The sequence below is a fragment of the Belonocnema kinseyi genome, chromosome 10 (genome assembly GCF_010883055.1).
Source record: "Belonocnema kinseyi isolate 2016_QV_RU_SX_M_011 chromosome 10, B_treatae_v1, whole genome shotgun sequence".
NCBI lineage: Eukaryota > Metazoa > Arthropoda > Insecta > Hymenoptera > Cynipidae > Belonocnema > Belonocnema kinseyi.
Window position 1 is genome coordinate 79,279,345 of NC_046666.1, and position 25,339 is coordinate 79,304,683.

Sequence of the window (25,339 nt, forward strand, 5' to 3'; positions counted from 1 at the left end):
TAATATTATAATTATGTTATATTATAATAGTCTTATTTAAATCTTGATCCGCATTTGAAAGAAATTAAAGAAATTAGTGATTTTGGAATTCATCACGTTTGGATAAAAACTCAATTATTTGATTGAAAAATTAATTATTTTGTTGAAAATGTAACTATATTGTAAAAAAGTCTTCTTTTCTATAAAAAATTCAACTACTTTGTTAAAATTTTTCTTTCTTTTATTTAAAGGTTCATCTCTTTCGTTGAAAATACATGTTTGAAACTGACAATTAATCTATACCATTTTTGGTTTAAAAATCATGTATTTTGTTAACAATTCGTCTTTTTTTTTGTAGAAATTAAATTGCTTTATGGAAAATTTATACTTTTTGTTTAAAAATTACATTTTTCGGTTGAATTATCAACTGTAAATATTTTTTGGTTGCAAAGTCGTTTTGTTATAAATGCAACTATATTGTTTGAAAATTAAAATCATAATTTTTGCGTGGAAAATTCGATTATTCACTTAAAGTTGAACTACTTAGTGAAAAAATTAATTTTTCCTCATTAAGGATTCATAATTATAGTTGAAAATTCAACTATTTGCCTTTAAGTTAGGTTAAAAATTCAGCTATTTTGTAGATAATACTCTTTTTGACTTTAAAATTAAGAAATTTATTAATATTAAATTGACCTATTTTAGTAGAAATTTAATCTTTTTGGTTGAAAATGTATCATTTTTGGTAAAAAATGCAATTGTTTGATTAAAATATGAACTGTACATCTTCTTGGGTTTAAAAGTCGATTATTTCGCTAAGAGTTGAACTACTTTGTAAAAAAAATACGTTTTTTTTAACAAGGGCTTATAATTATGGTTGAAAATTGAACTATTTGGTTGAAAGTCAAACTCTTTGATTGAAAACTCATATTTTTCGTTTAAGAAATTCAACTTTTGGTAGATGATTAGTCTTTTTGACATTAAAATTAAATCATTTCGTTGAAAATTCATGTATTTTATTTAAAATTTGTCTTTTTTTGTAGATCATTAAATTTCTTGGTCGAAAATTCATCTGATTGGTTGACAATTGAACAACTTTGTTGAAAATAAATTTTTTCCGTTAAAAAATATTTATCTTTATCTGAAAATTTAACTATTATAGGATTGATTAAAAATTAATCGTATATATTGGTTAAGTTTGAAAATCGTTTTTTTTTTTTATAGAACAGTAATCTTTATGGTCAAAAATTCACCTTTTCCCTTGAAAATTTAACAATTTTATTGAAAATTCGTTTTTTTTCCTTGTTCAATTCAATTTTTTATCACAGCTTTTATCTGGAAATTGAACTATTCCATTTTTGGTTAAACTTTATTCTGTAAATTGGATTAGTTAAAACACCAATTATTTGTTAGAAAATTAATTTATTTGTTTTCGATTACGACTTAAAATATTATTTCAGTATAAAAAATTTTTATTTTCAACCCATTCAATTTGAAATTTTTTAATTAAAAAAAGAAAATTTCGTGAATTATCAGCAATATTTGACCATTCATTTAAAACAATCCATTACAAACAACTGTTAAAAATTATACAAATTTGAACAGAATGGTTCGAAATAGAAAGCCTTGAATCGTTAAATTTGTAATGAGCTAAATTTTACGTTTAAACGCTACAATTTTAATTTAAAAAGAGGTTCAGAATTAATTTAAAACTCGAAATTATTTCAAATAATTTGAAACACTATTTAGAATTTTGCAGATTTAAAAAAAAATCTTTTTGAAAATTGTACAGTATTTAAAAAGAATGACAAAAATTGTTGTGATTGCTAAGAAGATTGAAAATGATTTTTTATCTTGACAAATAAATTTTAAGTGATTATTTGAAAACATTTTAAAAATCCAAAAAAAAGAATCCGGAAGATTTTAAGGAAATTTCTTTATTTTGCAGTTTTTTTAATTTTAGAAAAAAATCTAATTAACAAAATATATCAATTTTCAACCCAAAAGTTTACTTTTTAACAAATTAAATTAATTTTCTATCAAATAATTGGTGTTTTAACCAAGACAATGCACAGGATAAAGTTTCAATCAAAAATTGAATAGTTCAATTTCCAGATAATAACGATTAATTTTTAATCAATCCTAGAATAGTTACATTTTCAGATAAAAAAATAATTTTTAATCGAAAAAATAAATTTGTAATAAACTTGTTAAATTCTGAACCAATAACATGAATTTTCTACCAAGTAAATTAATGATCTACAAAGAGACAAATTTCAAACAAAATACATGAATTTTCAACGAAATTATTTAATTTTAAAGTCAATAAAATGAATTATCTACAAAAAGTTGATTTTTTTCAGCGAAAAATATGAGTTTTCAATCAAAGAGTTAAACTTTCAACCAAATAGTTAAATTTTTAACCATAATTATAAAACCTTGTTGAAAATAACAGTATTTTTTTTACAGAGTAATGCAACTCTTAGTGAAATAATCGACTTTTAAACCCAAGAAGATGTACAGTTCATATTTCAACCAAACAATTGCATTTTTGACGAAAAATGATACATTTTCAACCAAAAAGATTAAATTTCTACCAAAAAGATCAATTTCCAACGAAATAGATGAACTTCCAACAAAATTATTTAATTTTAAAGTCCAAAAGAGTATCATCTACAAAAAAGCTGAATTTTTAACCCAAAAATATGATTTTTCAACCAAAATTTTAATTGCTGACCAAATAGTTTAACTTGCTATCAAATTGTTGACTTTTAACGCCCAAAGATGCAATTTTAACAAAAAAGTAAAATTTTTAACAAAAAATTTAATTTGAAGGCAAATAGTTGAATTTTTAACTATAATTATGAATCCTTAATATGAAAAACCTTGTCTGGTAGAAATTTAATACTTTTGGTTGAAAATTTATCATTTTTGGTAAAAAATGCAATTGTTTGGTTGAAATATGAACTGTACATCTTCTTGGGGTTAAAAGTCGATTATTTCACTAAAAGTTGAATTACTTTCTAAAAAAATACTGTTATTTTCAACAAGGTTTTATAATTATGGTTAAAAATTTAACTATTTGGTTGAAAGTTTAACTCTTTGATTGAAAACTCATATTTTTCGCTGAAAAAAATCAACTTTTTGTAGATAATTCTTTTTATTGACTTTAAAATTAAATAATTTCGTTAAAAATTCACGTATTTTGTTTGAAATTTGTCTCTTTTATTAGATCATTAATATTTTTGGTCGAAAATTCATGTTATTGGTTGAGAATTTAACAACTTTATTGAAATTTTTTTTTTCTATTAAAAATGATTTCTTTTTTATCTGAAAATGTAACTATTCTAGGATTGATTAAAAATTAATACATTGTATTAGTTAAAACACCAATTATTTGATAGAAAATTAATTTAATTTGTTAAAAAGTAAACTTTTCGCTTGAAAGTTGATATATTTTGTTAATTAGATTTTTTCTTAACATTAAAAAAACTGCAAAATAAAAAAATTCCCTTTAAATCTTCCGGATTCTTTTCTTTAATTTTTAAAATGTTTTCAAATAAACACTTAAAATTTATTTGTCAAAATAAAAAATCATTTTCAATGTTCTTAGCAATCACAACAATTTTTGTTATTCTTTTCAAATACTGTACAATTCTCAAAGAGCTTTTTTTCTGTTAATCTGCAAAAGTCTAAATCGTGTTTCAAATTATTTGAAATAATTTCAAGTTTTAAATTAATTCTGAATCTTTTTTTAAATTAAAATTGTAGCGTTTAAACTTAAAATTTAGCTCATTACAAATTTAACGATTTAAGGCTTTCTATTTCGAACCATTCTGTTCAAATTTGTATAATTTTTAACAGTTGTTTGTAATGGATTGTTTTAAATGAATGGTCAAATATTGCTGATAATTCACGAAATTTTCTTTTTTTAATTACAAAATTTCAAATTGAATGGGTTGAAAATAAAAATTTTTTATACTGAAATAATATATAAAGTCGTAATCGAAAACAAATAAATTAATTTTCTAACAAATAATTGGTGTTTTAACTAATACAATTTAAAGGATAAAGTTTAAGCAAAAATGGAATAGTTCAATTTCCAGATAAAAGCTGTGATAAAAAATTGAATTGAACAAGGAAAAAAGCGAATTTTCAATAAAATTGTTGAATTTTCAAGGGAAAAGGTGAATTTTTGACCATAAAGATTAATGTTCTATAAAAAAAAAACAATTTTCAAACCTAACCAATATATACGATCAATTTTTAATCAATCCTATATATAGTTACATTTTCAGATTAAGATAAATAATTTTTAACGGAAAAAATTTATTTTCAACAAAGTTGTTGAATTGTCAACCAATCAGATGAATTTTCGACCAAGAAAATTAATGAACTATAAAAAAAGACAAATTTTAAACAAAATACATGAATTTTCAACGAAATTATTTAATTTTAATGTCAAAAAGACGAATTATCTACAAAAAGTTGAATTTCTTAAACGAAAAATATGAGTTTTCAATCAAAGAGTTAAACTTTCAACTAAATAGTTAAATTTTGAACCATAATTAGAAGCCCTTGTTAAAAAAAACGTACTTTTTTACAAAGTAGTTCAACTTTAAGTGAAATAATCGACTTTTAAACCCAAGAAGATGTACAGTTCATATTTTAACCAAACAATTGCATTTTTGTGCAGAAATGATACATTTTCAACCAAAAAGATTAAATTTCTACTAAAATAGGTCAATTTAATTTTAATAAATTTTTTAATTTTAAAGTCAAAAAGAGTATTATCTACAAAATAGCTGAATTTTTAACCTAACTTAAAGGCAAATAGTTGAATTTTCACCTATAATTATGAATCCTTAATAAGAAAAAATTAATTTTTTTACTAAGTTGTTCAACTTTTAGTGAATAATCGAATTTTCCACCCGAAACTTATGATTTGAATTTTTAACAATATAATTGCATTTACAACAAAACGACTTTGCAACCAAAAAATATTTAGAGTCGATAATTCAACCGAAAAATGTAATTTTTAATCAAAAGGTATAAATTTTCCATAAAGCAATTTAATTTCTACAAAGAAAGACGAATTATTAACAAAATACATGATTTTTAAACCAAAAATGGTATAGATTAATTCTCAGTTTCAAAGATGTAGTTTCAACGAAAGAGATGAACCATCAAATAAAAGAAATAAAAATCGTGCACCTTCGAGTTTTCAAATTCAGAAGAGGAGAAATGGGTGCGCGCGCAATCCAGGCATTTATATCGTCTCCTACCATATTCACACGGACATAGACGTCTATAGTATTGGACCACGTTTCGTTTCAGATCTGGGATCACTGTGTTATACCCAGTCAGTAGTCCTAGTACGTCGATAGAGGGAAGGCCATGTCACCCATCTGATGATCCGAACCAGGTTTCATGTTTTTGCTGTTGACTGTGAAATCGTCGCGTCAGCGGGTAAAATTTTTCAGTTCCAATCATGTGAAACCTCTCAGCCGTTCTCTTTTTTTGTTGGTCCAGAAAGCCTGAAAATTTCAAGTGTTGGCCCAGGAAGCCCAACATTTCCAGTTGTTGGACCAGAAAGCCCAAAGTTAATTGTTGATTTTATTTGGTTCCGAAATTCCGAAAATCTAGTCTAGTTGGCCAAGAAAGACCTACATCATGCTTAAAATTTCACGTGTTGGCCCAGAAAGCCCGAAGTTTCAAGTTGTTGAGGTTAAGTTAGCCACGTGGCCACGACGTTTCACATGATTGTGTCTTTAAAATTTGATAGTGAAAATTCTTGGCTTTACACCTTCCTTTTCTCATTTGAACTTGTATAATGTTTTGTATTTCTGTTTGTGATAAGATTTTATATTTGATTGTGTGATGTATTTGTTATGATTTCACTTGTGTAATTTTATTATGTTGATCTGATTGTATAAATTTGTTAATTGTTTGCCCCACACCCTGACTTTTGTGAGTAGTCGTTTCCAGTCCAGTGCCCCCCCCCCACAAAAAATTATTAATTGTTTCCGAAAGATAAAATTAGTATCTTTAATTGCCCTTCTTCAAAATGTGCTCTTTAGAATGAGGTGTTCTCTTGTACTGCAAATTTAGTCGGTTACTCCACAACCCTGTGTCTTGAAGTAGTTGCCCCCCCCTTAAAAATTAATATTAGTATCCTAAAAATGACCTCTTTTTGAGATGCCCCCTCCCCGCTTTTCTAGTAGCTGAGAATAATCCGTTACTTTCTACCCCCTTCCCCAATTTTTCGGAAAATGAAATGCGATAAATTGATTTAGGCTCTATCATATAACTCCGTGAAATCCTGAAGCATCGTAAAGGGAAAATGTTAAATTGTTAGAAATATTATACGCCGAAATCGTGCTTCATTTTGTTGTAACAATTTTTAAGCATTTACGCACGTTAGCCTATAGTTATAAAATCAAAAGAATCTAATTTAATTAATTGTGGGCGATATGTGTTAAACCATTCATAAGTCTCTATCGTAAATAAATGTTATCTGTGTTATTTTGCTATATAATTCGCTATGTTGTCATTCACGAGTAAGAAACCCTGACCTTTCTAAAACCTCGCCCTCTACCGGATTATCATACTTTTGATTTGAGCCTGCGGGAAAGTAATAGGGAAGTTCAGATTCAGGTACAGCATAACCTTAAAATGTAATTTTTTGTAGTCAAGCTAAATTTAGAATTTGAAAGTTTGATTTCTGGTTTTGTTGGTTTTCGAGATTATGTTCAGTCGTTTAGGGTTGCTTTGTTTCTTTGACCCATGAAAGGTCTGGCGCCCAACATTGTTTATTAAAAGTTTATCTTGAGGTTATGGTGCCGAAGGTGAGTTAATTCTGTCTGTCTAAAAGACATTAATTTTACATAACACATATCGAGAATACGTTCTTATATACTTCTTATTAAAATTTGGGCCTAATCAGTTGAATATATTAGGTTACAGAGGTGAACACAGCATTTTGTATCTAAATTTTGAGCCTAATATTTGATTTAAAAATATATGGCTACATGTTCTCGATATGCCATGCAACAAAATCGGCAATCATCGTAGAGCAGACGGCTTACACACGAATTGACAGCCTGATCGAGCTAGAAATGAACCCCCGCCATACCTAACGTTTGGGAGCCACAAACCAGAAGGTGCATGGTTAGCATTAATTCTAGTTGCCTAACTTTAAATTTAAATAATTAAACTTTCACCTAAAACATTTACTTTTCTGCAAAAATAAAACAATTTTGAATAAAATACATAAATTAAAATAAATTTTTGTTCCAAAAAATAGTTAAATTTTTTAACAAAAGGTTAAATTTCCATCCAAGCAGCGGACTTGTATACTTAAAAAAGTCAGTTTTAATAAAATATATAGATAAAAAAAAAATAAAATTCAATCGAAAGAGCTAAGCTTTCGACAATAAATAGAACAGTTAATACCAAAAACAAAAATAATTTTTTACAAAAAAGTAAGGATTTCAACAAATTTTTGAACTAAATTGATGAATCACCACCAAAAAAACTAAATTTTTAACAAAATAGTTCCACTTTTAAGCAGAAAAAATGAAAATAATCGTTAAAATTCTTTGAAATCGCTTTAAATTATTGAAGTTAATTGAAAATTTCTCCGAATGTTTAAAAATATTTCCATAATTTAAAGCGATTTCAAATAATTTTAACGATTTTAGCACCTGTTCTGGTTTAAAGTGAAACTACTTTGTTGAAAATTTTTTTTTGTGATGATTCATCAATTTAGTCCAAAAATTTTTTTGTTTAAAACTTAACTTTTTGGTGAAAAATTATTTTTGTTTTTCGTTACAAATTACCTTTTTTTAACTACAAATTCAACTATTCTTTATTCATAATGTGTCCCCTAAGGGTTCACATGACTTCCATTCCTTACAATCTTTCCGTTTAAATCTATATATTTTTTACAATCTTATCCTTTCTATATATACAATTATTTACAACTATTTAAATAAAGTCTTATCTCTAGTTTCTTATTTCTATTTCCTGCGATAGCGCAATTTAAGACTTGTTAGCAAGCGAGTGAGCGAGCGAACGAAAGCGAGAGTGCAAGCGAGAGAGAGAGAGCATGAGAACGCAAACGCATCTTAGTCTACTTAACTTTTACTTTACCATTACTTACAATTTTCACGCTTCTAATCTAAGCGACTTCCGTTTCCTTTTTCTTTCACTTTTTTATACCCCCATTTACTTTTTTCACGTGCATTCTTTCATTCTCTCTCATTAGCTCCTCTAGAACCCTCCAACTCCTTCATCCATTCTTCTCCTAATCCATTTACCCCTAGAATATTAACCACATTTTCTTTCCAGCTTCCTTTATCTTCTATTCCTCTCCTACATCCTTCCCATACATGCTCCCATGTTTCCTCCTCCCATTCACATATTCTACACATTCTGTTCTCTTCTTTTTCCCAGTACATCCCCTTCCTTACCTCGTTTCCCAGTATAAATCTTGCTATTCTGGTCCACCTTCTCTCTCCCCATCCCTTTTCTAAATACTTTGGCACCCCTTTCTTTTTTATCATTTTATACCATTTATTGTATTTTGATTCCTCAATCGCCCCCATCTTTCTGTTAATGGTCTTTCCGTCTCCCTTTTTTCCAATTCTTCATAGTTTACTCCAGTCCCGTCTTCTATTTCTCTATCATTAAAGAACTCCTTCCTTTCTTCTTCCCACCTCGTTAATTCGATCGCCCTCCATCTCCTCTCTTCTACCTCCATCAAACACTTTCGCGCCAACTCCCCTACCTTTCTCTCCCTCAGCTTTGTCTCAAATTTTCATGCCTTCTTACCCGCTCTAATACTTAACTTATCTCTTTGCGCTTCTTCTCTCACCATATATCCTGGCGTCCTCCAGTCTGCCCCTAATGTCCAACTTATATACCTTTCTTGTAAATTCTCAATATCTTTCCCTTCTTTCCATCCCCATATCTCTGCTCCATAACCTAAAACCGGCCATACCAGCGTATCAAATAACCACATTCTCCTTCTCCAATTTTTTTCACCTTCGTTTTCCTATTTGCCATGTCTGTTTCATTACCCCTGCTGCTTTTTTTATCCTTTCTCTTACATGAGCTGTATAATCTCCATTCGTCTGCAAGATATATCCCAAATATTTATACTCTTTGACTTCTTCTAACTTAATTCTTTTCCATCTCCCTGTCCATTCTTTCTTCCTTCCTCCTCCTTTTCTAAACCTCATTATCTTCGTCTTTTCTACATTTACATTCAGCTTTTTCCCATCTAAGTATTTATCTAATTCTGTAATTAATCCCGCCATCCCTTCTTCATCCTCTGCCATCAACACTATGTCGTCTGCGTATGCCAGTGTATATATCTTTCTCTTCCCTATCCTAACTCCTCCCCAACTCTTTCTCCTCATTTCTTCTTCCAAGTCTGATATAAATAAATTAAATAAAAGTGGGCTCACAGAACACCCTTGTCTCATACCTCAAACTAACCAGAAACTATCCCTACTTGCTCTTCTACCTTTACCCTGCTTCTTCTCTCTCTAAAAATTTCTGATACTCTCTTTATTAATCCCTCTTTTATCTCCTTCTTTACCATAACTTTGTCTATTTCGTCTCGGTCTAGTGAGTCAAACGCCACCTTTAAGTCCACGAACATTGCTATCATTGCCCCTTTTTCCCTTTTAATTCTCTTATTTACTAGATAGTTCAGAACATATATGTTGTCCATTACCCCCATTCCTTTACTAAACCCTGTCTGATTCGGTGACTCGATCTTTTTTTCTTCAACTTCTATCTTCAATCTCTCCGACAAAATAGTTACATGTACTTTATACAGTGTTGGCATCAACGTCACCCCCCTATAATCTTTAACCTCCTCTCCCTTGCCTTTCTTTACTATTGGTATAACCACTCCTTTTTTCCATAACTCTGGCCACCCATCGCCTCTCCATACTCTATTACACATTATGCATGCCCATTCCTCTAGTTCCTCCCCTCCATATTTCCATACTTCATTTGGAATCTCATCTATACCATGTGCCTTTCCATCCTTCATTATTCTTAAAACTTTAACTATTTCTTCCCTTGAAATTTCCTCTCCTTCGTCTCTTTCTCTACCATATTTTCCTCCCTTTACAACTTTTCTCTCTACTCCTCCAAGCAATTCCAAAAAATATTTCTTCCATTCTATCATTTCAATATCTTGGTTTACTCTTTTTCTTCTTTTTCTTTCTCTGTTTACTACCTTCCATACCTCTTCTTCCGTCCTAGCCTTCTCCTTCTCTTCCTGAAACCTTTTATTCTCTTCCTCTTTCTTTTGGTAACACAATTCAGTATACTCTTTCTTTTTTTCCTATATTCTACCCCATTACTTTTTCTTTTCTCCACTTTCTTAATTCCTTTCTGACCTCTTTTTTTTTCTCTTTGCAGTCCTCATCCCACTCACTTCTATTCCCCCTTTTACTAACTTCATTATTGTTTGTGCATTCTAATCCTATTTTTATTTCTCCTATTATTTTTTCCATCTCCTCGTCCAGATTTCCCTCTCCCATTTTGATATTTCTTATTTTTTCTCTAAATTGTTCTTTTCCTTCTCTTGACCAATCCCCTTTTCCTACACTTTTTACATTTGCTCCCCTTTTACCCATATTGCTATTCCTTTTTTGTCCTTCTAATATCACTATTATGGGAAAGTGATCCGAATCAATATATTCTCCTACTTCTAGTTTCTTAACCTTCTCTCTTACCTCATCATCCACTATCACATAATTAATTGCCGTTCCCCTTTCACTTCTTGAGCGTGTATATTCTCCTTTTTCATCCCCTTCTATATTCCCGTTTAAGATATACCATCTCAACTCCTCCAAGCTCTTCAACAACTTTTTTCCCTCCCCTCCACCTTATCTTTGGATTTTCATCCTTTCTCTTCTCTCTATTCCCTTCCTCCTCTGTCTCCCGTTCTCGCATTGAAATCACCACCTATTATCATCCTAATCTCTTCTTTCTTTTCTTCAATCAATTCTTTAATCTCCTATGCTTTTTTCTGCATATCACCGTTCACATAAATCCCCACAACCTTCCACTTCTCTCCTCCCATCATAGCATCTTCTACTATTACCCCTTCTTTTTGTTCATTCCTGTCTTTCTTATCTTCCCCTGTTATACATTCATTCCTTACTCCCATCACCATTCCTCCAATTGCTCTGCCCTTTTTATTCTTCCTCTTTGCATTTTGCACTTGCCATTTGTAACCACTTGGTAACCTTCCCCTTACTCCTTCCCATCCCTTTTCATCTAACCACGGTATATATTATGGAGGATTGAGACAGATTTGTGTGGAAGTTTTTTTTGGAGATTTGTGATAGGGTGGGAAGACTGTGTTGACGGATTGTTAGTAGCACGGTTGGGTAGCGACAAAGAAAGACGATAGAGGTAATGGGGATTTATGAAGAAAAGCAGGAGAGAAGGGAAGAGGAATTAAAGAAGGAAATTAGGCGGGAAATGGCTGAAGTTAAGAAAGAAATAAAAAAATGAGAAGGAATCAGGGAAAAGTTGGACAAGAGGATGGAGTCATTGGAGCAAAAACTAGAGAAGCAGGTAGAAGTTAATAATACAAAGGTAGAGGAGATAAGAGGTAGGATGAAGAAACTTGAAAGCTCGAACGGGAATTGCGGTGGGGCGAGAGTGGTAATAAGGAGATAGAAAGGCTGAGAAACATAGAACTAAGAATAGAGAAGAAAGAGTGGGAAGAAAGAAAATTAAACATAGTGATAAAGGGTATAAGATTAGAAGGGAAGGAGCTGAAGGAAGGGGAGGACGAAGTACTAAAAAGGATTGATGCTAAGGTAGAGATAGAGGAAATGCGAAATATAGGAAGGGAAGTGAGAAGAGGGGAGATAATGGTACTGGTGAAACTAAAGAAATGGGAACATAAGAGGGAGGTGATGACAAAGAAGAGGTTATTATATGGTAGTCCTGAGAGAATAGAGAATGATTTGACATGGGTAGGAAAGAAGATGCAGTATAAATTAAGGAAAATAGCGGAAGAGGAAAGAAAAAAGGGAAAGACAATTTGGGTTACGTATGGGAGAATTCAGATAGATTGAGTATGGTGGGATTGGAATAAAGAAAGGGAAGAGATAGTAAGAAATGAGATACAGGGATTCTTTGCAATTAATGGATACAATTCTAAATGCATAAATTAGTAATAATAATTAAAAAGATAAAAAATGATTACATTGAAAAATAGTTAAGGTTTCAACTAAAAATGATGTATTTTCAACTAAATAGTCCATTTCAATACTTAAATAGTTCAATCTGCAAAAAAACAAACATTCAAACAACGTGAGAAATTTTAAACTGAAATGATGAATACTCAACTGGAATTAGTAAATTTTCAACCAAGAAGATAAATTTTAGAGTAAAATATAAAATACTTCTTCAAGCAGAAAGATTTTCAAATAAGTTTGTAAATAGTTGGATTTTTCAACAAAAAATTGAAGAATTAAATGTTTAGACCTGCCTAATGCAAGTTTGATTGTCGGTATTTGAAAATATAAAGACGTTAAACAATCTCTTTTTTATGTCACTACTTAAAGAGTGGGTGAGAATGTTCGTCAAGACCCCTAAAAAGCACACTTAATATGTCCTCACCTAAAATGTTAAAATTGAAAAGTTAGATTGTCGATATTTGGAAACACAAAAAAGTTTAAAATTCTCTTTTTTTATCTCGCTAATTATAGAGCGGATGAGTTTTTATATTTTCAAATATCGACAATCATACTAGCCATTTTTAACCTTTTAGGTGTCGGTATAGTAGGGGTGGTTTTTAGGGGTCTTGCCGAACTTTCTCACTCCCTCTATAATTAGTGAAGTACAAAAAGAGAATTTTTGACGTTTTTATATTTTCAAATATCGACAATCATACTTGTCATTTTTAACATTTTATGTGTGAATATATTAAGGGTAGCTCTTAGGAGTCTTGCCGAACTTTCTCACCCACTCTTTCATTAGTGATCTAAAAAAAGATAATTTTTGACCTTTTCATATTTTCAAATATCGGCAATCAAACTTGTAATTTTTAACCTTTTAGGTGTGGGTATATTAGGGTGTTTTTAGGGGTCTTGCCGAACTTTCTTACTCACTTGATAATTAGTGAGGTAAAAGAAGAGAATTTTCGACGTTTTTATATATTTAAATATCGACAATCAAACTTGTCATTTTTAATATTTTGGGTGTGGATATATTAAGGGTGGTTTTGAGGAGTCTTGCTGAACTTTCTCACGCACTTTATAATTAGTGAGGTAAAAAAAGAGAATTTTTGACGTTTTTATATTTTAAAATATCAACAATCAAAATTGTGTTTGGCAAGTTTGAATAATGGGTGATTTGTAAGGGTATTTAACAACATTCAAAATCTTTGAAACTCCTGCCATATTTTTTAAGTTCCTAAAGAAAAGCCTTGGCATGTTTCTAAATACCCCAAAATATTTCAAATGCTTTGAAAACCCATAAGTAACTAAAATTACTCTAAATTCCTTGGAGTCTTTGAGAAATCATTACAATCTTTGTGAAATCTTTTTGAAATGGTTAAAAATATTTGCGCCATATTTGAAAGAATTTTGAATTATTTATTAAAATTTGAGAAATCATCGATATCTTTTTAAATCTTTGAAATCTATCCAAAATCTGTGCTGAATATTTCGAATGTTTAGAAATATTTGTAAAATCTTTGGAAAATCATTCATGTCTTTGTAAAATCTTTTAAATCTATTCAAAATCTTCGTGAAATATTTGAAATCTTTAGAAATATTTGCAAATTTATTTAATTACTGAGTAATATTTGTGAAATTGTATGGAAATCGTTGAAATTGTTGAGCAATTTTTTAAATCTATCGGAAATTATTATGAAATATAGTAATTAAGGCCGTTGCTGAATCTTTTAAATCTATCCGAAATATTTGAAATTTTCGATATCTTCGAGAAATAATTGACATGTTTTTTTTCCATGAACTCATCGAGAAAGGTATGCATTGCTTAACCAATCATACTACTCCATTAATACTGAAAATGTACCAAGCGTCAAAGGAAATAGAGCGAGTTTTCAACAATATGAAAAGAGAGTAAGGAAATTTTTGTATCACAGATGACCCATTCAAGTATTTGTTTCACATATGATTTTAATACGTACTTTAATCGCGGTAAAATTTCAGCCAAAACCACGTCTCACGGCCATGAGATAGGTGGTTACAGTCTGTAATGGAATCAATACGATGATCCAGCAAAAGCCTCGTGCACCCTAAGAACACGGGCGACCCAAGGACTACCGCCTTCTGCATTTTTACCGCAAGTGTTTTAGCATATTGTTGACACGCAGGGATGCTTTCTAGGCCATTATCGAGTGAAAGCTGAGCATCTCCAAGAGCTCCGATGATAAGGGCGATTAGTTTAACAGAGTATTCCGGGTACAATCGTTGCAACTCACTTATAAGGTCTCAATACCTCTCTTTCTTTTCATTCTCCTTGGCTATGATGTTTTTGTCAGCTGGTGCCGAAAATTCGATAACGAACATGGTTCGCTTCTAGAAGTTAAGAAGAACCATGTCAGGCCTCGAGTGAGCAACAGAAACAATTGTCAAACATATAAAGTTCCAGTACTTGCGGCACTTCCCATTCTCGACAACGGACTCGATTTCCCTAGGAGCGTTTAGAGGAATGATATTAAGGTTAATGCTGTAAGAGTGACAGGGATCGTAATAAAGCATTCTGAGTGCCGCATTGTGCCTTTGAATGTAGGTCGTTCCCGCGTGAGTTGGACAACTAGATAGTATGTGAGCTAAATGCTCGGAGTGTGCATGGCACGCCCTGCAGCTATCATCAGAAATGGCTTGGCTCAAAATGTCGCGACGGTATGTTAAGGTGGAAATGACACCGTCTTGGCATGCCAAAATGAAACCCTCAATGCCAGACTTCCATCTGGGCGATTTAAGAAAAGCAAAGTTAGCTCACAAGACATTGACTGATCCTTCACATTTCCGTGGAAGTTACCGTTCATCCTCTTATCGAGCAGCTGTTCACAAAAGTTTTTCTCTTGTGCTTTCTTACTCCGGGCTTTCAGGAGTAAGTACTCGAGACAGATAGGATTTGATGCATTTTGCTCACTCCTAATACTGAAGTTAAGTCCGAGTGTTTCAGCAGCTTCCTCCGCTGCTTTGTACAGAAACGCTCCTTTGCCCACTTCTTCGTGATTCCTGACCATTTCAAGAAGAGGGTCTCTTCCATTTGCAACTCTATGTGCTGTACCTAGAATAATCCTGTTGTGAATACATTCAAGACTCAATATTCCGCGACCACCTTGACGGCGTGAGATGTACAATCGCGGAACGGAAGACTTAAGATGCATGCTTAGGTCATGTGCATAACCAGTCTTGTCCCGATATCAAGGGATCTGAGCTCGTTCTTCGTCCATGGAACTACTCCATATGAATAAATTACTACCGGAGCGGCAAGCATGTTCGTTGCAGATACTTTGTTCCTCGCCGACAGTTCAGAAGACCAAATGTTCCGGATGAGACGTTTGCATCTGCTTCGAAGAGTATTCTTTATAGATGTCACATCCTAAATGCGGCTCTGTGGCACGCCCAGGTATGTATAAGTCTCTTCAGCGCAAAGGTGTCGTATAGCGTTTCTATCAACGAGCTCAGGATCTTCAGGGATGCCATTCAGTTTGCCTCGCTTCAAATAAACCTTGGCGCATTTGTCTAACCCATATTCCAATCCAATTTCCTTAGTATATCGTTCGACAATCCCTAGAGCTAGATGTAGTTGCTCTTTGTTTTTAACATAGATCTTAAGATCGTCCATGTAAAATACAGGAGTGACCTTCTATTTTCCATCTCCAGGTTTGCCGCATAAGTACCCGTCGGAATGCCGAAGTGCTAGAGATAGTGGCAATAATGTTAGGCAAAAGAGAAGTCGTCTCATGGTGTCGCCCTAAAAGACGCTGAAAGGCCCTGAAAGTTGACCCTGTTAGTTGTCATACGATTTTTTCCAGATGAGATAGTAAATCTGGTTTTCCAAACCGGCATCAATCTCTCTATGCGCCTAACTATTTGTGGATCAAACTTTAAGATTTCCAAAAGACAGATGATAAGTCTATGGGAGGTCGAATCGAAAGCTTTCCGACAATCAATACAGGCCAACGATAGGTCACGCGGGTAGAATGTTGCATCTTTGCAGACACATCTATCGATGAGCGGGTTCTCCCGACATCCCGCTACGCCTTCCTTTGAGCCTCGTTGTTCATACATTTCTTGCCACACAGGTTCAATTGCCCGAACAATCCTATCATTTAGGATAGCTGTGAATATCTTATAAAGTGTGTTCAGACAAGTGATTGGCCTGTAATTCTTCGGGTCAGCTAAGTTGCCTATTTTCGGCAGGAATATTGTGCGCCCTTCCACTAACCACTCCGGAATCGGCTCTTCCGACTTTAAATATGAGGTGAAAATACGGGCCAAATGCTGATGGGTTGAAGAAAACTTCTTTCACCAGAAGGTTTTAATACAATCTGGTCCCGTTTCGGAATAGTTCTTCATCCCTCCTAATACTTTTTTCGCCTCCTCGGTAGTATTGGGTGGGCATTCTTTATCAGGTGTTATAAGGGCATCACGTAGCTCCTTGAAGCTATTGATATTTCTGAGTCCTCGTTCAGTCTATGCTGCACTTCGTAGACTTCTCTCCAAAATACTTCGACCTCCTCTGGTTTGGGTGGGCGTTCGGCAGTAACTGGAGAGTCTTAGAAGAGTCGAGATGGTTCAGAGAGAAACTGTTTATTTTCTCTGACCCACCTCTCCCTCCGCTCTAGACTTCTCTTAGCGTCAGATAGTATCCGTATTCTCTCAACAATATGCTGCCTGATGGTCAGCAGTTTTGACTTTTTAAGTGTGTGTTAACGGATCCGGAGATCGCGCACGAACTATCGAACCTTGGCGGTAAAATTCCTGCCAGATGTGATGTAGTGAATCACACACTGAATGCGGGACGCGTACTGTCTTGCCCAGCCTATCTTTATGGCAAGTTGATGCATTCGTCTTTTGGTCTTATGATCAACCGTTGGTTTTGTTTTACGGTTCCCATCGGCCAAAGCTCTCGCTGCATTATACACACAATAATTGATAGCCCAGAGGTCTGATTCTTCGAAAAAATGTCCACAAAGCTCTTCATCAATTTCAGCCAGATCTTTAGGCTGGAGCAAAATCTTGGTGTTGACGTTTCTCCGGTTCATAAAGCATCGCTCTTCCTCTATTGGATGCCTGCCCGTGGTTGGTCTTAGTGTCACCTCTCTTTCTCTACTGCCGGTTTATTCTAGCTGTGGTAAAGAAGGCGTTCCGCTTATACATAGCCCCTTTTTCGGAGAACTGGCTTTAAACATTTTTGTCCGTACTTGATATTTTGGTTTTATTTATCGAAATACGATGTAAAAAATCAAAAATTGAAACTAGAAGGCAAAGGGTATGACATACAAAGAACCAAATGGCGAGGGGAATTCAAGATTTTAAAAAGTCATACTGAACAGGCTTTAATCATGTTTCGGCCGTACTTGATATTTTGGTTTTATTTATCGACATACGATTTAAAAAATGAAAGATTCAAATTAGAAGGCAAAGGGTGTGATATACAAAGAACCAAATGGATTAACTGGCATTAACCATTTTTTGGCCGTACTTTATATTTTGGTATTATTTATCGAAATACGATTTGAAAAATCCAAAATTCAAATTAGAAGGCAAAGGGCATGATATACAGAGAAACAATTGTAGAGGGAAATTGAGTTTTTTGAAAAGTCACACAGAACTGTCTTTTACCTACTTTTACTATTTTCTAAAAATTTCGTATCTTTGAGTTGAAAAAATCCATTTTTAACAAAAAAGAACTAACTTAAATTCAATATATTCCAGGAAAACTTTTGGCTCATGAGCGTTCCGGCATTCCTGTTACTCCAAGAACGAAAGCACTTCAATGGGATCACCGATACGAGGAGCAGGATCACTCACAGGTCATTAAGGTTTTTATCAGTTTTTTTTATTACACCATTAAGCCATATTTCTTTCGAGGTAGGCGTCAATCAATCGGTGGTATTCAAGGTCTTTTGTTTCAGGCGTCATTCACTCTACTGACACGCTTTTAATTAACTATTTGTCGCCATACTTTTCTGTCCTGGCATACTTCTCGAGCTTCTTTTGCAATTTGAAATAAATATTGTGTTTACAATATGTACGCCTTTCGACTCGTGCCCCTTAGCACCCCTTACCACGCCTATGTAAAAAATTGTTTGGCACATAAATAGTTTTCGGGATAGACGTGTTGACATGGTCATTTCGAGCCAAAAGGCCTAAATTACTATGTATTTGCATAGCAATAGTATAATGTGCATTTTCTTTAGGGTTCTCAGTATTCGGACTGGCTCGGTCGGTTGATTTGAGTTTCACATGCCCATAAGTATTGACATGAAAATCCGCCAGTTTGTTGGTTTTTTCCTAAATTTGGTCACTTGGTTTTTTATTTTTTAAACTTAGACACCCTCCATCTAGACCCATAATGTGTTTCGTAGAAATTGCTAATTTTATTTTAAGAAATTGGGTAAATTAGATTAAAATTCTCCAATTGTAATGAATATCATGGAAGTCTTCTAGTCTATTGAATTATTTAACAAATTTGGTCTGATCGGATCAATATGTCGAAATGTTCCTGCTGAACTGGACTCGAAGTTTCAAGCTGTTTGTTCACCCCTAATTATTACTTAAAACCATTATTATTGGTAACAAATATGAGTCAGCTTCAGGACTAGAGAAAAGTGTCGAACTAAGCTATAGGTATTAATTTTTGGAATAAACAAAAAAAAATAAACCTGTCTATTTTTAATACAGTGCATATTTTCAAAAATCTAGGTGGAATGATTCTGGAAACTTCTAAGTATGTTTCATATGTTGAAGAAAATTTTTGAAAACAGCGTTGCTATAATTCTCTGAAACTTTGTGATATATTTTGAAGAAATAGGTTTTGTAGATTTAACCATTTTGAATCCTTTAAATACAATTTGTAATTTCGAAATCGCTACATATATTTTTTTCCCCAAGAGTTTTTAATTTGCAACAATAGTTGGTTTTGGTTCTCAAACAGACGCACACTCGTATGATATATATATATATATATATGACGAATCATAGTATAAAATGCTGTCCATTCATCGAGAGCCTTCAGTATTTTAAGTTTGACAAAGATACTACAAGGAGCTCTACAAGGAGCAGCTAAGACTTCTTTGTTTTTAAGCGTACTGATAAAAAACAGTAATTTTGATCATTTATAGACGTAATAGATAATTTTAATGAACATTCAAGTATGTTACACTGTTTTTACAGAAAGCAGTAAATATGTAAAAAATTTGAGCCCCGCCCCACCCTACTGTTTTCTTAAATGTCCACGATTTGAGACCCTCTGAACCCGAAAAACAATGCGAAATTTTCTAGATTGTATGTTAAAAACTACTATATTAAATTCCTATTACAATTTCTTTTTGTTTGTACCTTGCTTTGGCACTGCTTACAAACCCTTCATAAACTACAATCATAAAGTAAAGCTGAACCTTTTTCTTCAATTTGACATTAAAGAAGGTTCTCAAAGCACCTACGTCCTTGACGATTACATTCTCAGTGCCATAATCGCACTTCGCGCTCCACTTTTAGGTTATACAGGCTCTAATTTAAAAAAAATGTAGGCTTATTGAAAAATTTGGCTCAAATAGTTTTAAAATATATTGGGTATCTACTGACAATTTTTGGATCTATGAAAAAACTAATTTTTTCTATTTTTTGAAGATTTTCAAATTTTTGAAAAGTATATTACTTTTCTAATTTTCATCAAAACTAAAAATTTTATTTGAATAATTTGCGAGTCTTTTACCTCTCTATAAGAAACTATGACAAAAATTTATAAAATTTCAACAACAAAAATTTCAAAATTTTGAAAATGCACTAAATTTTAAATTTTTGGTTCCAAATATCTGAATAACGAACTTAGCCTTTATTTTAGGGCCCTTTAGAAGTGTATCAAGTGCAGAATGATTTGGACAAATCCTTTAAAAGTTAGCGTGGCTACAACATTCAGGTAACCATACATACAGACATATGGACAGACGTACAGACAGACAGACACCGACAAAATTTTATGATTTTCAGATTCTGTGCCAACCGAAACGTAAAGACCCTTTAAAAACCAGAGATCGAAAATTTCGACGATTACATTACACTAACGTTTTTAATTTTCATCCAAATTAAAAATGTCATTTGGATAATTTGCAAGTATTTTTGTCAAGTATCGAAGACATTGACAACATTTTCTGAAACTTGAAAAAAATTGTCTAAAATGTTGAGAAAGCTCTAATTTTTGTAATTGTGTGCTAACCTAAAAATTCGTCTAGAATAATTTAAAATGTATTTTTTGTCACTGAAAATATTGAATAAAATTTACGGATTTACGAAAAAAATGATTTTTTCTATTTTTGAAAATTTTCAAATTTTCAAAAAGTATATAGCTTTTCCAATTTTCATGAAAATTGAACATTTTATTTGGATAATGTGCAAGTCTTTGACCTATCTATGAGAAACTTTGACAAAAATTTTTATGAGCTAAAAAAAATTGAAAATTTTGAAAATGCTATAATTTTTTAATCTTTGGGCTAATCGAAAAATTCGGGTAGATAGGTTTTAAAATATGTTAAATGCAGACTCGATTGGACAAATCCTTCAAAAGTTAGCGCGACTACAACATTCAGGTAACCATACATACATACATACAGACATACGGACATACAGCCATACAGGTATACAGACATAGACAGACAGACACCGATGAAATTTTATGGTTTTAAGATTCTGTGAGTACCGAAACGTGAAGATCCGTTAAAAACCAGAGATTGCAAATTTGGACGATTACATTACATTCTCAGGAATGAGAATGTAAAAATTGTGCTATTGGATTAGCCTTTGGTACAATGTTTTAATGACGGAAACTAAAGATGAAGTTAGTTAGCCAGCGAAATTTTATGAAAACTCAAAAAGTTACAGCATTTTCAAAATGGCTGAGAACACTTTTTTAAAGATTTAAACATGTTGTGGAAGGTTTTTCGTGGCACTCGGAAATTCAAACAATTTACCTTTACAACTTTTTTTATCATTATTATTAATGTTCTAGGTTGAGATTGTCACAGCCCCTGATGCTTGAGTGATCCCATTGCGTCCCCTTATAAGCCTTAAGCGTGGCCCAAAACCCTCTCAATAAGGAGAGGATCGCAGCCACGCTGTTGGCTGGTATTTCAGACTCATTGATGCAGTAACTGCCTGTGAGTGTTACACGTTTTTCCGCAATCGCAGTGCAGTGACAGAGAATATGGGTAGAAGTCTCATCATCCTTTCCGCACAGACGGCAGAGGGGACTTTCTTGAAACCTTGTCTTATGTCTGTGATACGGGAGGATTCCATGTCCTATAAACATTTCTGTTAGGACTTTGACTTCATTCCTTCCGAGCTTGAGTATTTCATTCGCTCGATGAGGGTTTAGCTTTAAGCCCAAGAGTCTTTGAGCTTGTCTGTAGCCAGAGACAAAAACCCACTCATTCTGATGTTCCTCAGTCAGCCGACTGTTAATATCTTCAGTGACTAGCATACTGGAAATGCCTAAAACTGGCTCAGGTCCAGTGAAATTGTCCTTTGCTGCTAGCTTTGTTAGGCTGTTCGATATCTCATTGCCCATGATGCCACTGTGTCCAGGGATCCAGAGCCGAGTGACTCGGTTTTCTGTCGCTAGCTTATTTAGTGCCTTAAAGCACTCCCTTACTAGTAGCGACGTGGTCGTTGTTCCATGCAGGGCCATGATAGCAGCCCGGCTATCAGAGCAGATGCGAATATTTCTTTTATTGCCTTACTTCATTGCCTAATAGGCGCACTGGAGCAAGGTCATAATCTCAGATTGTAGTACTGTTGCGTAGGATCCCATCGCAATTGTGAAGCATATTCTGTTAATTCTACGATCTACACCTGCTCCAGCGTTATCCTTGTTTCTGGAGCCATCTGTAAACCAGCTGTTTCCATCGATAGGCAGCTGTGGCTCACCATTAGCCCATTCCCCTTTCTTCGATAGGCTAACTCGGAACTTCTTGTTGAAAAGTTAGCGACGATTACAGATAAAAACTGCATCGCTGAAAGAACTCAAGGCTATACAACAAAATTATTAGCAGAAGTGCTTCGATGATTGAAAAAAGCGTTAGCACAAGTGTATTATATCTGAGGGGGATTACTTTGAATGGGCAACATTAATATTGAGGACTAAATGAATATTTTTTGAGAAAACCATAAAGTCACCTTATTTTTTGAATACACCTCGTAAAGACTACTCTCGCGCACCTTCATGCCGCTGAATCATCACCCAACGTCAGTCTAGACGTAGCGTCTTGACCTAGTGTCTTGATCGTGTGAGCCTAGTTATCCCCGTCAGACTCTGAGTATCCCCCGCTGGGCAGTTTTAGAGCCTCGAGAATAGCATCCGGATTTCGAAAAAGCAGCTCATCCAGTCTGGCCGCCTCTGCTTCTTTCTCAATATCAGTGCAAAAGTTGGTCCAGCTTTCATGCTTTGCCTTACGCATTGTACTCCTATACTCATCCCTCATCGATGTAAATGAACTCCATAATTCCTTCGCATTTCACCCGCGTGTTTCTCCAGCCTTTCGGGCTTTTGAAGGTCGACAATTACTTTCATAAATATATTAGATGGCTTCCATGAAAATCTCGGCCGTTATCTCAAGGGTATCCACGTCTCTAATTGAGCTGGGCACTTCTGAAAGTGCACTACTTAGTGCTGTTGAAAACCAACCCAAGTCCGTTCTTTTTTTATTTGTCGCCGACGTAGAGAAAATGTTTCGGCAGATTTTGGTTGACCCACGTGATAGAAAATATCAACGTATAGTTTGGTATTTCTCTGAACAAAACGTTGAGGCTTGGAATTTAAATACAGCCAAATCAGTCCTCTAAAATAATCCAAAATTTGGATTATTGGTCCAAATATTATAAGGGTCTTACCCAACTTCAAGCAATCCAGATACCGCGATGGACCGGACAAGGTGCTGACAATCTGGGTTGCGAGCTGCATGGCTTTTCTGACGCTTCGAGCAGAGCTTATGCTGCAGTCGCATATCCCCGTATTATTCAGAAGGAAGGAAGTGCACGAGTAACTTTACTGACTGCTAAAACGAGAGTGGCTCCTATCCTACCTGTGACCATACATAGACTTGAATTGCGAGGAGCTCAGTTATTAGCTAAGACTCTACATTTTTTAATTTTAACAATGGGGTTTGAAAGTATCCCACTTTATTGTCACACTGATGCCTCTATAGTGTTAGCTTGGTTAACCAAGCATCCATCGACTTGGCGTACGTTCGTATCTAATCGAATGGCTCACATTCATGAGCTTGTTCCAAACGCTAAGTGGAGATATGTTCCCACTAAGGACAATCCCGCTGATTGCGCTTCCAGGGGTCTCTTCCCAGAAGAATTGGAGGATAATCCCTTATGGTGGCATGGTCCACAATGGCTGACCAAACATTCTGCTAGTTGGCCAGAATCAAGGTCCGTTTTGTCTCAAGATATGGACCTTGAGTGGAGTAAAAAAGTTACTTATCATACTATGAAGCAGGCTAAGCAACCCTTCGACCAAGCTGATAGGTTTTCGTTTTGGCCAAATTTGTTGAGAGTGACCGCCTATTGTCTTCGATTTTTTACAGCTTTCATGATTAAGGTGGGTAAGTTACCGAAGACTGCGTTCCAACATGAGACATTGGCTCTCTCGTCAGATGAGATTCAGCAAGCTTTCTTGTATTGGATCAGGAGAATTCAAAAGGAAAACTTCGAACCTGAGTTGTGCGCCCTTCAACAGGACAACCAGATAAAACAAAGCTCGTCTTTAAAAACTTTATACCCATTTTTAGATGAATCTGGTGTACTGCGTTTGGGGGGATGTTTAGATAATGCCCCAATTAGTTACGATGAAAAGCATCCTATTACAGTTCCGCGTCATCGAATAAGTGAGCTTATCGCTCATCAATCACACATTAGATCATTTCATGGTGGTACGCAACTTGCTTTACGCACGTTACGACAGAGATTTTGGGTGTTAGGAGCTCGCACGCTTGTCAAGAGATTGATTTATGTCTGTGTTTTATGCGTCCGTCAGCGAGCTACTCTTTCTCAACAGCTGATGGGTAGTCTTCCGAATTTTCGGATCACTCCAAGTCGTCCCTTTATACATACTGGGGTTGAATATGCGGGTCCTTTCAACGTACGCGTATCACCGGGGAGAGGGCAAAAGAGTTAAAAGAGTTACGTAGCCTTATTCGTCTGCTGCGTGACTCGAGCCATACATTTGGAACTTGTTTCAAATTACTCCTGTGAAGCATTTCTAGGAGCTTACCATCGCTTTACAAATCGTCGTGGATTACCTGCTCACATGTACAGTGACAATGGTACCACATTTCAGGGAGCTGAAAGAGAATTGCGTAATTGCCTTTTAAATCTACGTAAAGATTTAAACTTGCAGAATCAACTCGCCAGCCAAGGAAGTACTTGGCATTTCATTCCGCCTTCTGCACCCCATTTCGGGGGAATGTGAGAGGCTGGAGTGAAGAGCTTCAAGCATCACTTTCGCCGAATAGTGGGCTCTAGAACTCTTACTTATGAAGAGATTTATACTACTCTTACGGGAATTGAGGCAGCTCTTAATTCTCGTCCAATAGGACCGTTGTCGGATAATAGCGAAGATTTAACGTATTTGACCCCTGGACACTTTTTGATTGGTGCACTGCTTTTGAGTTCCGCTGAACAATCGGTCGAATTTGTTTCTGAGAATCGGCTATCTCGTTGGCAGGTAATTCAACAAATTGTGAAGACCTTTTGGCGAAGATGGGCTACTGAATATTTACACTATTTATAGCGCCGATATAAGTGGACTCGTGAATAATCTAACCTTAAGATTGATGACTCAGTATTGATGCGCAATGATGGTCTCCCTCCAACTAAATGGACGCTTGCTCGCGTAATTAAATGCTATCCAGGTAAAGATGGCTTAGTTCGCTCGGTTCGTGTTAGGACGGCCACTACAGAATTCGACCGACCGATTGTTAAACTCTTCTTATTGCCTCTTTCATTTACAGTCTGTCAAGTTAAAGCGTGGGTGGCTTTACTCGCAGTCGGTAAGGTGTATCGACATGATTTTGGTGTCAAAATATTAAGAAGAGCTCCCT

The 25,339-nt window shown here is 34.2% G+C and overlaps 1 protein-coding gene across 1 annotated transcript in view; it reads left to right on the forward strand.

The window, feature by feature from the left end:
- Positions 1 to 24,708, forward strand: part of LOC117181223 — a 31,420-nt gene extending 6,712 nt beyond the window's left edge. The window contains exons 2-4 of the mRNA XM_033373787.1: positions 17,952 to 18,058; positions 23,116 to 24,301; positions 24,503 to 24,708. Of these exons, the coding sequence (XP_033229678.1) occupies positions 17,952 to 18,058; positions 23,116 to 24,301; positions 24,503 to 24,708 (1,499 nt within the window). The remainder of the gene's footprint in view (positions 1 to 17,951; positions 18,059 to 23,115; positions 24,302 to 24,502) is intronic.
- The last annotated feature ends 631 nt before the right edge of the window (positions 24,709 to 25,339 follow it).